We start from the raw sequence: 13,404 nt of genomic DNA, 5'->3' as shown, positions 1-13,404 counted from the left end.
GTACAAAATTAATATACAAAAATATTTTACATCTTTATAAATTAACAACAAACTAACAGAAAAATCCCAAATAGGCCAAGCAATCTTGAGAAAACAAAATTGAAGGTATCACATTTCCTAACTTCAAACTATATTAGTCAAAATAGCATGGTATTGGCATAAAAATAGAAACATAGATCAATGGAACAGATAGCCCAGAAATAAACCCAAATGTATATGGTCAATCAGTTTATGACAAAGGAGGCAAAAATATACAATGGGCTTAAGGGCAGTATCATTAATACCCGGTGATTGGAAAACTGGAGAGCCACGCGCAAGAGAATGAAACTGGACCACTATCTTACAACATACACAAAAATTAACTCAAAATGGACTAAAGCCTCGAATTTAAGACCAGAAATCATAAAAATCCTACCAAAAACATATAGGCAGTGAGCTCCGTGACACTGCTTTTGGGGATATTTTGTGTAGATCAGACTCCAAAGGCAATGGCAACAAAACCAAAAATAAACAAATGGAACTAAATCAAACTAAAAAGCTTCTATACAGAAAAAAAAAATTGTCAACAAAATTAAAAGGCAATCTATTGAATGAGAGAAGATATTTGTAAATCACATATCTAATAGGGGTTAATAACCAAAATATAAAGAACTCATATAGCTCAATAACAGCATAAAAATAATCCAATGGGATCCCTGGGTGGCTCAGCGGTTTAGCGCCTGCCTTGGGCCCAGGGCATGATCCTGGAGACCCAGGATTGAGTCCCACCCCAGCATGGAGCCTGCTTCTCCCTCTGCCTGTGTCTCTGCCTCTCTCTATCTCTCATGAATAAATAAATAAAATCTTAAGAAAAAAAAGAAAATAGAAGATCTGAATATGTATTTTTCCAAAGAAGACATACAGATGGCCAACAGACACATGAACAGATATTCAACATCACTAACCACAATGAGATATCACCTCACACCTGTCAGATTGGCTTGTTCAAAAGAAGAAGAAATAATAAGAGTTGGTGAGAATGTGGAGAAATCAATCCTTACTGTTAGTGGAAATGTAAATTTGTGCAGTCACCATGGAAAACAGTATGGAGGTTCAATAAAAAAGTTAAAAATAGAACTAAAATTCAAAAATTCCGATATTTATCCAAAGAAAAACACTAATTTGAAAAGATATATGCAGTCCTAGGCTTATTGCAGCACTATTTATAACAACAAAGATATGGAAACAACCTAAGCGTCCATCAATGGATGAGTGGAGAAAGATGTGGTACAGGTTTCTACTCAGCCATAAAAAAGAATGAAATCTTGCCATTTGCAACAATATAGATGGACCTAAATGGTATTAAGCTAAGTGAAATAAGTCAGACAGAAAAACAAATATGTGTAATCTTATATAGAGAGTCTAAAAAACAAGCAAACAGAACAAAACCAAACCAAACTCATAGATACAAAGAATACATTGGTGGTTGCCAGAGGGGAGGAGGTCAGGGGTGAGTAAAATGTGGGGCAGAGATCAAGAGAGGTACAAACTTCCAGTTATATAAATAAGTCATGGAGATGTAATATGCACGGTGACTGCAGTCAATAATATCGTATTGCAAATATGAAAGTTGCTAAGAGTAAATCTTAAAGTTTTGGTAAGAAAAAAATTTTATAACTTTATATAACAGATGGTAATTAGACTTACTATGGTGATCATTTTGCAATGTATACAGATGTCCAATTGTTACACTGTACACCTGAAACTAATATGTTGTATGTTAATGATACTTCAATTTTTATAAAGGTGTCCAAAATCTTTTAAGGATCATTAGAAATGGCTTCCTTTTGGAATATACATACCTTCTCTTTAAACAAAGAAGTTTATTTTCTAATAAATAGCAAATTATGTCTGAGAAATTTTGGAATGTGATTTGGGGAAAGGCTTATGATGGGTTATTTTTATTTTTTGTCCTTTGTAATCTCTTACATCAAATACTTTCTCCTGTGAAAAAGAGCTGTCGCCTTAAGGCAACATAAAGTAGCCTTGAGAACAAAGAACAAAGATGGACCAATTTGCTGCCCTCCCTCCCCCATCCAGGAAGTAATTAAGAAGGCCTAGAGCAACTCCATGCAATACAAAGGCTAGATTCACTAACGAACGGTTTGGATGCTGTTTGGGTCATTTCAGACATGTGGAGTAACTCATTCAAGGTACTTAAAAGAACATCAAAATTAGTATGAGAAAAAATTAAGGCATGTGTGTAAAGGGCATTATACACATTCATTTTGTTTTCTTCTTTTTCTTGGAGTGCCTACAAATAAACAACCAAGCTGAATTGGAAAAAAATTATATACACAGGACGTAAATTATTTTTTAATTTACTCTTTTTTAGGTAGTTGAAAAAAAATCCCTGAACTCTAGTTGATGATATGTGCCACACCAATGCCACTATATCTTATCAAAAGTGCGTTAAGTCAGGACAAAGGGCCACATGCTTGTTCTTTACAGTCAAAGGGCATCAAAAAGTCAAAAGAAAGTCGTTTTCATGACTGAGGAATTACCACCTAACTCTAAACTTGAGTACACCAACATTCTGTATTTTTTCTATAGGAAATTCACAAATATGGTACAGTTATACTGAGAATCAATCACATACATTTTCCACTAAATAATGAAAAATGGTACAGCAACCACTAAAGTATTAAAGGTTATTTCCAAGTATCAATGTGTGGGTGTATGTCTGCAATAGAACCTTCAAAGGTACTCTTAGTTGTCAACATTTAATATTTGGATGAAACTAAACTATGTTGTCTTGCCATGATGTCTGTGATCTCTAAAAAATTATTTGTAAAACTAACTTAAGTGGATGATTTTATTTGTACTATCCTACTCTGATGACCACTTGGGAATAATCCTGCTTTTGATCAAAAAGAGTGAAAACCATCTCCAGTTTATACTTTATTTAAAATTAATAAAATGATAAACACAAATACAGGTTAATGGCAATTCAGTACATTTAGTTGGATAAGATTTTAAAAATTACATATTCACAAGTACACAGATCCTTTACCAACATTGAACATTTTAGTCTATGTAGTCAAAGTCTTCTGGAATTCCAAAATTTTTGTCAATTTTATTTTCTTCGAACCCAAATTTTCTTTTGGCCCAAGATCTTATTGCAAATATATTATCTAAAAGAAAATTGAGAAATATTTTTAAAAATTGAAAACACAATCATAAAACATTTCAGATATAAGTATATTCTTTTTTTGTTACTTCTATCACTTTCAGAGGTATCAAAATTAGAAGTATGCTTTATTTTCAAAAGTAATGGCAATTAGTTTCAGAAGAAAGAAAATACTTCAGTATTTTGAGCAACTAGATTATTACTAGTTACTAAATAACTAGCATTATTTAAAAATTCAGTAAATTAGGTCCCACTAATTTAAGAAGAAACCAAAAATGGGGATCCCTGGGTGGCTCAGCGGTTAAGTGCCTGCCTTTGGCCGGGGGCGTGATTCTGGAACTCGGGATTGAGTTCTATGTTGGGTTCCCGGCATGGAGCCTGCTTCTCCCTCTGTCTCTCTGTCTTTCATCAGTGAATAAATAAAATCTTTAAAAAATAAAACAAAAAACAAAAACGATAATCCAAAAACAAGGAAAGGCTAACAACAGTGTTTCCTCCACATTTCCACAGCAGAGGCCAGGACTCTTACCTCAGGAATTACAACTGCTCCTGTTCCCAAAGGGTGCACGTTCTCTCCAGACCTTTTTCTCTTCCCCACAGATAATAATGGTTTCCAGATAATCAGGCAAGTGTGAGGGAGAACGGGAGAGGAGGATAAAAGGTAATTCTCCTATCCTAAGACTAAGATAGGAACAGACGTATCCTTCATGTCCTCTGGGGGGGTAGGGGATTTAAAATGCATTTTGCCACTGAGAAAGTGTTGGATCTACTTAAAGGAATTTATCTCAAGGAAACAAAAGAAATTTTGTACAAAGATTTATGGTTAAATCTTTATTCCAATGTAAGAAAAAAAATAAAAGCAATCTAAGTATCTGCTGGAAGGGCATCTATGAATAGGCAATGAGGGATGCAGAGTAATACCAACATGCTCACAGGGGCTGCACTTGGGGAATGGGAATGAGAGTCAGGTTTTTGTGGGGTTTTTTTCACCCACACATTTTCTTTCATGTATGTATGACCTTTATACTGAATATGTTTTATAAATATAGAGAAATAAGTTGTGAAGCTTTCTGGTTCAGAATATTCCTTCAAATGTTAGCACTGTGTTGATAGTGATAATGAGGGGTTAAAAGAGGTTCCTCTGGAGTGTTAAGGCTGAACTGTATACCCCCCACCCACCAAATTTCATATTCAAATTCATTGTAGTTCTAGCATCCAGGACCTCAGAATGTGACTGTATCTGGAAACTAGGTCTTCAAAGAGATGATTAAGTTAAAACAAGCTTGTTAAGGTGGGCCCTGATCCAATTTGCCGGCTGTCCTTTTAAGTAAAGGAAATGTGGATACACGAATACCAGGAACATGCATAGAAAAGACCATATGAGGACACAAGAAGGCAGCCCTCTATAAGCCAAAGCTAATCCGGAGCAAGGCCCTAACTCTCCCCAACACTATGAAGGCTGAGAGGTGAGGAAGATACAGAAAAAGAGTTGGAAGCTAGCAGAGGTTGGTTCATGAGGCTTATGGAAAGAAGCCATCTCTGTAACATCAGAGTGCAGGATGAAGCAGCAAGTGCTGATGGAGAAGCCACAGCAAGTTATCCAGAAGACCTAGCTAAGCCAATTCATGAAGATGGCTACACCGAACAACAGATACTCAATGTCGATCAAATAGCTTTCTACCGGAAGATGATGCCATGTAGGACATTCATAGCTAGAGAGAAGTCAGTGCCTGGCTTCAAAGCTTCAAAGGACAGGGGATCCCTGGGTGGTTCAGCAGTTTAGTGCCTGCCTTTGGCCCAGGGCACAATCCTGGAGTCCCGAAATCGAGTCCCGCATCGGGCTCCCAGCATGGAGCCTGCTTCTGTGTCTCTGCCTCTCTCTCTATCATAAACAAATAAATCTTAAAAAAAAAAAAAAAAAAAAAGCTTCCAAGGACAGGCTGACTCTCCTGTTGGGGCAAATGCCACTGGTGACTTTCACTTGAAGCCAATGCTCATTTACCATCCTGAAGATCCCAGAAATCTACTCAGCCTGTGCTCCAACACAACATCCATTCTGTGGCCCATGGTCAAGGAGTACTTTTGACTTTCAAATCTTATTTAAGAAATACACTGCATAAGGCTATAGTTGCCAGAGATAGTGAGTGACTCCTCTGATGAATCTGAGCAAAGTAGATTAAAAACCTTCTGGAAAGGATTCACCATTCTAGATGCCAGTAAGAACATTCGTGATTTGTGGGAAGAGGTCTGAATATCAGTATTAACAAGTTTGGAAGAAGTTGGTTCCAACTCTCAAGGATGACTTTGAGGAGTTCAAGACTTCAGTGGAAGAAGTAACTGCAGATGTGGTGGGAAGAGCAAGAGAACTAGAATTAGAGGTGGAGACTGAATGGGACAGAATTGTTGAAATCTCATATCAAAACTTGAAGGGATGAAGAGTTGCTTCTCCTGGATAAGCAAAGAAAGTGATTTGTTGAGATGGAATCTACTCCTGGTGAAGATGCTGTGAAGATTACTGAAATGACTAATAAAGAATTTACTATGTTACATAAAGTTAATTGATAGAGTAGGGGAGGGTTTGAGAGAACAGATTCCAATTTTAAAAGTTCTGTGGATAAAATGTTAATGAACAGCATCACATGCTACAGAGAAATCGTTCGTGAAAGGAAGAATCAATTGATGTGGCAAACTTCTTTTACTGTCTTATTTCAACATATTGCCACAGCCACCATGGCCATCAGCAGGCACCAGCCTGGTCAGTCAGCAGCCATCCCCATGGAAGCAAGACCCTCCATCAGCAAGATTACAACTCATGGTAAGCTCAGGTGATGGTTAGTGTTTTTCAGTAATAAAGTATTTTTAAATTAAGGTACATAGACATAATGCTATTGCACACTTAATAGACTACAGTACAGCATAAACATAATTTTTATATGCCCTGGGAGACAAAAAATTGATTTGATTCACTTTATTGTGGTATTCACTTCATTGCAGTTGTCTGGAACCAAACCTGCAGTATCTCTGAGGTATGTCTGTATTTTGTAATGTGATATATCCTTAACATATTCATACCTGAAGTCTGATCACCTTTAAATATATCATTTTAGGAAGTTTTTTTTTTAAGATTTTATTTATTTATTCATGAGAGACATACAAACACACACAGAGGCAGAGACGTATGCAGAGGGAGAAGCAGGCTCCCTGCAAGGAGTCCGATGAGGGACTCGATCCCACGATCACGCCATGGGCCAAAGGCAGATGCTCAACTGCTGAGCCACCCAGGCATCCCTCATTTTAGGAAGTTTAATTCCAAGTATCGAACAATGATAACTGCATGTCTGTATTGAAGTTTGTTTTGAAAGTGAATACTACTACATTAAATAGAATAAAGTTGGGGATCCCTGGGTGGCTCAGTGGTTTAGCGCCTGCCTTTGGCCTAGGGCGTGGTCCTGGAGTCCCGGGATCGAGTCCCGCGTCGGGCTCCTGGCATGCTCCTGGCATCTCCCTCTGCCTGTGTCTCCGCCTCTCTCTCTCTCTCTCTCTGTCTCTAATGAATAAATTTTAAAAATCTTAAAAAAAAAAAAGAATAAAGTTAATAAAATATCCCCAGTTCTTTCAATTAAATTGTAATGAAATATCAACAGATATTAAACAATGAATCTTCATGTAAATTTTTTATTTTTTTATTTTATTTATTTTTTTAAATCTTTATTTATTTATGATAGTCACACACTGAGAGAGAGATAGAGAGAGAGGCAGAAACACAGGCAGAGACACAGGCAGAGGGAGAAGCAGGCTCCATGCACCGGAAGCCCGATGAGGGATTTGATCCCGGGTCTCCAGGATCACGCCCTGGGCCAAAGGCAGGCGCCAAACCGCTGCGCCACCCAGAGATCCCCTCTTCATGTAAATTTTTTAAACAAATCTTTAGTTTTCATGAGGACCTAGGAGAGACTACTAATAACATGAGGCACTCCAGAAGGATGTTTAGTTGTCCTAGTGTCTGCATGACCATACATTCTTGTCACTCACAGTCAAACACTTCCATAGGGCTCACTGCTACATCACACAGGTATGAAATGTATTACAGGTACCCTATAAGGGAGAGAGCCTACACCTTCCAGCTGACACAAGAGTAGAGAGAGAAAAATCAACCTATTACTAAATCATTCCAAAGTGTTACTAGTATATTAAAGAGAGAAGATCAGGTATTATGTGTAGAGCTTCCAGAACTGGGTCCAAGAGCACAGAAAGATTTCTGGGAAATGAGAGAACAGATGCAATATTGTAGGAAGCTTGAAGGAATGGACTTCAAACCTGGATCAGAAGAGGAAAAGATTAAGGTAGCATAGTAAGTCTAAGCTTAGCAGAAAGGAGTTGCTGGTTCACATGAGTGCAAGAAACCATTTTATTATAAACCTCCAAAGATTATATTTGATCTTGGCCAAAGGCTGAGAAGCGAGTAAACTTCCAAAGGTTAAAACAAAAGAACAAACAAAAGCCTACCGACAACAATGCTTAATGGACCAACTCAAAAAGACTGATTAAACATGTCTTGGGAGACACCTGGGTGGCTCAGCAGTTGAGCAACTGCCTTCAGCTCAGGGCATAATCCTAGAGTCCCAGGATTGAGTCCAATATCGGGCTCCCTGCATGGAGCCTGCTTCTCCCTCTGTCTATGTCTCTGCCTCTCTCTCTGTGTCTCTCATGAATAAATAAATAAAATCTTAAAAAACAAAAACAAAAACATGTCTTGGGTTGCTAGATGTCTGCCTTTGAGGCAATGTTACCTGTGATCCAGATAATTGATTCTCTGTCAAATAAAATTTTCCTATTATGTGGAAATGTTTATAAATGGGTAAAAAATAGGATTTTTTTTTTCCTTTAAAGAAACAGCCTTAAGACTAGTAGAACTTCTGTTCATTTCCATGGTGGCATCCCCAGGATATATGCAGAAATAGAATGGGCAATATCATAAGCATGAGTCTGTGTTTAGGACCTCACAACATCTATCCCCCTCCTCACTCATTAAGATGCCTCTCACACAAAGTCATAAAAACTCCACTCTTAATTATTAAGCAAGGTTTTATGTAAGTTGCTAAATCACATTTAAAGGGTATTTTAAGAAAATTTAAGTGTCTTTAATGCCATAAATCATTTAGATGTGGTGTTTCTAGTTATATATATATATACATATATATATAACATATATACATATATAACATATATATTTTTAAAGATTTTAATCATGAAAGACACAGAGGGGGCGGGGTGGGCAGAGACACAGGCAGAGGGAGAAGCAGGGTCCATGCAGGGAGCCTGACATGGGACTCGATCCCGAGTCTCCAGAATCACACCCTGGGCTTAAGGTGGTGCTGAACCGCTGAGCCACCTGGGCTGCCCTCTAGTTGTATTTATTCCCTGTGGTAATCTCTCATTTTATAATATTGAAATACTGAATTACTGAACAGTAAATACCTTCTATTCTATACACATTTTAAGGAACTTTTTAGGTAAAAGGATAGCAAAACCTTAACTAATAATCACATAAAAATCTTTAGTTGCAACTATTACGGATGTTTTCAAGACAGGTTGGTTTTCTGAGGCATAAATTGTTTTAATGCCATGCTCTTTTCATAACATTTTTATGTCGGAAGGAGCAAGTTATAACTTCAAATGGAAATATGATTCCTAACAGCTGTTTCTGCTCTGCTAAAAATATCTTCCTTCCTGGGTACCTGGGTGGCTCAGTCTGTTAAGTGTCTACCTTTAGAGCTCAGGTCATGATCCCAGAGTCATGGGATCGAGCCCCAAATTGGGCTCCACACTCAGTGCAGAGTCTGGTCAAGATTCTCTCTCTTCCTCTCCCTCTGCCCCTCTCCTCGATTACATCCTCTCTCTAAAAATAAACACATTATTTAAAAAAAAAAAAACCTTAATACATACATTTCTGGAAATGTCTTTTCTTGAACAAAACTAGGCACAACAGCTTCTGCATCTCGTATCATAGTGTAGAAAAAGCTTAACTATAGCTTATCAGTACCATTGTAATACATACCAGTCCATCTGTTAGCAGCTTCTTTGGCCACTTTATTTGCTTGACCTGAAAAAAAGTATATATGCATATATAATCATCTTCCTCTATTTATAGCTTCATTTAGATGAACCAAAGGTCAGAAAAATAAAGATCTATGTAAAAAGCTCAAATAGTGACATGTTGCATCCCACAAACCTGCTCAACTCCCCAAAGAAATTTTAGTTTCTATTATATTAGTCATGAATAGTCAATGTAAACAATTTCCTTCTCTTAAATGTCCATTATTAGGTTCCTTTAAAGATAACATAAGGTTCCTTTATTTATTTTTTATTTAATTTTATTTTTTTATTGGAGTTCAATTTGCCAACATATAGTATAATTCCCAGTGCTCATCCGCCAAGTGCCCCCCTCAGTGCCCATCACCCAGTCACCCCAACACCCCTCCCACCTCCCTTTCCCTTGCTCATTTCCCAGAGTTAGGTGTCTCTCAGGTTTTGTCACCCTCACTGATATTTTCACTCCTTTCCCTTTGTTCTCTTTCACTAATTTTTATATTCCCCCAAATAAATGAGACCATATGTTTGTCCTTCTCTGATTGACTTATTTCACTCAGCATAATACATAAGGTTCCTTTAAAGACAATAACATCACATAAGTGAGATGTGTTATTCAAATAATTTATAACATCAAGTATAAAATAATTTAATGATAAGAATTTCAGAGTACATATATTAGATTACAATAAACCTGACCTTAAAAAATTTATATATCTTGCTGTTAAATATATGTCTGTCAACTTAAACTACACAGCACAAAACAGTGCCATGATCAACTGAGCATAAATATTATTATGATGTCATTTATTTATTGAAAGATAATTTATATACTATAGAATTCATGATATTAAAGTGCAGAATTCAGTAGGTTTTAGAACAGGATTGGAAAACCATCACCACTACCTAATTAGAGGACATTTTCATCACCCAAAAGGAAATCCCATACCCATGAGCAGTCACTCCACATTCTCTTTCCCCTCAGCCCCTGGAGACCACTAATCTACTTCCCATCTCAATGAATTTCCCTATTCTGGATGTTTCGTTTAAATGCAATGATATGGGACGCCCAGGTGGCTCAGCAGTTTAGCTCCTGCCTTTGGCCCAGGGCATAATCCTGGAGTCCTAGGATGGAGTCCCACATGGAGTTCCCTGCATGGAGCCTGCTTCTCACTCTGCCTGTGTCTCTGCCTCTCTCTCTTGGTCTCTCTCATGAATAAATAAAATCTTAAAAAAAAAATTGCAACGATACACAATGTGTCTAGCTTCTTCCACTTAGCATCATGTTTTCAAGGCTCATCCATGTTGTTGCATGTATCAATACTTCATTCCCTTTTATTGTCAAATAATATCCACATTTTGTTTAGTCATTCATTAGTTAATGGACATTTGGGTTGTTTATTGCTAATATGAATAATTTTTGGGTGAACATGTTTTCAATTCTCTTGGATATACATCTAGGAGCTCAAATGATAACTCTACATATAGCATTTTGGGGAACAGACAAATTGTCTTACAAAGTGGTTATATCATTTTAACAGTACCACCAGCAAACTAAGAGTTCCAATTTCTCCACATCCTCACTAAAAATTATTTTCCATTCTTTTTATTATAACCATCCTATACCCTATTGAAATAGTATCTCATTTTGGCTTTGACTTGCATTTCTTTAATAACTAATGATGTTGAGCATCTTCTCCTATGCTTCTTGACCATTTGTGTATTTTCCTTGGAAAAATTAACACTTTGCCCATGTTTAAATCGGGTTAAAAATTGTTCAGTTGTAATTTTTAAAAATATATTCATTTTGGATGTTGGACATTTGTCAAGATATATATAGGATTTGCAAATATTTTCTCCTACTCTGGATTTTCTTCTCACTTTCTTAGTAAGGTGCCTTGATACACAAAAGTTGTTAATTCTGACAAAGTCAAATTGATCTGTTTTCTTTGGTTGTTTGAGCTTTTGGTTTTCTACGTAAGGAACTGCTACCTAACCCAGGGATACAGAGATAGACGCTGGTTTCATACTTTCTTACATTTAGGTTTTTGATCTGTTTGAGTTAGTTTTTGTATATGGTTTGAGATGGGAGTCCAGGATGATTCATTTGCACGTGGATAACCAGTTATGCCCAGCACCATTAGTTGAAAACACAATCCTTTCCTAATCGAATGGTCTTGGCACCTACGTTGAAAATCAATTGGGTTTCCTTCTGGACTCTCAATTCTATTCCATTAACCTGCCTGTCTATACCTTTTTGTTTTTTTTTTAAAGTAATCTCTACACCCAACGTATGGCTTGAACTCACAACCCCGAGATCATGAGTCACATGCTCTTCTGACTGAGCCAGCCAGATGCCCCTGCAGGTCTATTCTTAGGCTAGCCCCCACACTGTCTTGATTATTGCAGCTTTTTAGGAAGTTTTGAAATTGGGAAATTTGAGTCTTCCAACTTTGCTGTTACTTTTTCAAGATTTTTTTTTTAAAAGATTTATTTGAGAGAGTGAGAGAGTGAGAGCACACATGCCACATGTGGTGGGGGAGGGGCAGAAGGAGATGTAGAGGGAACCTTAAGCAGACTTGGAGCTGAGGGCAGAGCCCAATGTGGGCTCGATCCCGTGACCCTGCGATCACAACCTGAGCTGATACCAAGAGTTGGTCACTTAACTGACTGTATCACCAAGGCACCCTCCTCTTTCAAGATTCTTTTGGCTATTCTGGGTCCCTTGCATTTTCATATGAGTTTTAGGATCAATTTACCAATTTCTACCAAAAAGTGTTTAGAATTTTGACAGGTTTTACACTGAATCTGTGAATCAATTTGAGGAGTATTTCTGTCTTAACATTTAAGTCTTTCTATAAACACAGAATGTCTTTATTTGTACAGGTCATTAGTTTCAATGTTTTGTAGTTTTCAGTACAAGTATAGCACTTTCTTGACTAATTTTATTCCTAAGTATTCCATTCATTTGTAAATGAATTTCTTTAAGTTTCATTTTCAGATTGTTCAGTGTTAGTATGTAAGGTGCATGTGATTTTTGTATACTACAATGTGCTGACCTCACTTATTATTAAACATGGATGCCTTTTATTTCTTTTTTTTGCCCAATTGCCCTAGCTTGAACTTCTAGTACAATGCTGAATAGAACTGATGAGAGAGGTCATCCTTGGGGAAAGCATATAACATTTCACCATTCAATGTGATGTCAGTTATAGATTTATTATAGATGCCCTTTTATTGAATTGAGGAAATTCACTTCTATTCTTAGTTTGTTGAGTGTTTGAAAGGGTGCTGGATTTTGTCAAATATTTTTTGTCTAATGAGCAATCATGCTGTCATTGTCACAAATTACATTTTACATATTGTGTGCCCAACAAAATAGCTTATCATTACTGCTTTATGCAGCTGTATTTTAAAGCAAATAGGAGACCATCAGGAGATACAAACAAAAATACATATACACTTTTATATTTATCTATGAAGTAACCTTTATCAGTGTGCTTTATTTCTTTTTTTAAAAATTATTTATTTATTCACGAGAGAGACAGAGAGAGGAAGAGACACTAGGCAGAGGGAGAAGCAGGCTCCATGCAAGGAGCCCAATGTGGGACATGATCCCAGAACCCCAGGATCACATCCTTGAGCGGAAAGCAGACACTCAACCGCTGAGCCACCCAGGCATCCCAGTGTGCTTTATTTCCTGTTACTATCTAGCGTCCTTTCATTTCAGTGAGAAAGACTTCCATATATATTTTTTCTTGGGGGGGGGGGGGGGGGGGGGACAGGTCTGCTAGTGACAAACTCTTTCAGTTGTTGTTTACTCTGTTCTTCATTTTTGAGGAAAATATTTCTGGATATAGAATTCTTAGTAGACAGTTACTGCCCATATTCATTTTGTTTTTGTTTTTTGTTTTCTTTTTTTTTCCATATTCATTTTGAATATGTCACCCCAATGCCTTTGGTCTCTATGGCTTCTAATAAGAAACAAGTTGTTAATGTGATTGAAGAGTCCTTGTATGTGATGAGTAACCTTCTTCTTGTTGCTTTCAATATTCTCTTTATTTTTTGACAAGTTGATTATGATAAATCTATATGTGGATCTTTTTAAGGGCATCCTAAATTGGAGCTTAAGTTTTTTGATGTAT

At 37.0% G+C, this 13,404-nt stretch overlaps 1 protein-coding gene across 5 annotated transcripts in view; it reads right to left on the bottom strand.

Annotated features, from left to right (window-relative positions):
• Positions 1-2,927: 2,927 nt before the first annotated feature.
• MND1 (meiotic nuclear divisions 1) overlaps positions 2,928-13,404 on the bottom strand; it is a 63,252-nt gene continuing 52,775 nt past the window's right edge. For 2 of the 5 annotated variants that reach the window (XM_038559061.1, XM_038559063.1), the window contains 2 exons: positions 9,228-9,272; positions 2,928-3,173 (listed from right to left, as the gene is read on the bottom strand). In XM_038559061.1, coding sequence (XP_038414989.1) covers positions 3,067-3,173; positions 9,228-9,272 — 152 coding nt within the window. In that variant the 3' untranslated portion in view covers positions 2,928-3,066. Of the gene's footprint in view, positions 3,174-7,071; positions 7,487-9,227; positions 9,273-13,404 lie in introns of those variants that run through there. The other 3 variants (XM_038559060.1, XM_038559062.1, XM_038559064.1) reach the window with 3 other exon arrangements.

Source organism: Canis lupus, chromosome 15 (genome assembly GCF_011100685.1).
Source record: "Canis lupus familiaris isolate Mischka breed German Shepherd chromosome 15, alternate assembly UU_Cfam_GSD_1.0, whole genome shotgun sequence".
Classification (NCBI taxonomy): domain Eukaryota; kingdom Metazoa; phylum Chordata; class Mammalia; order Carnivora; family Canidae; genus Canis; species Canis lupus.
The sequence above is the reverse complement of the archived record's forward strand: the minus strand, read 5'-3'. Positions and strand labels throughout refer to the sequence as shown.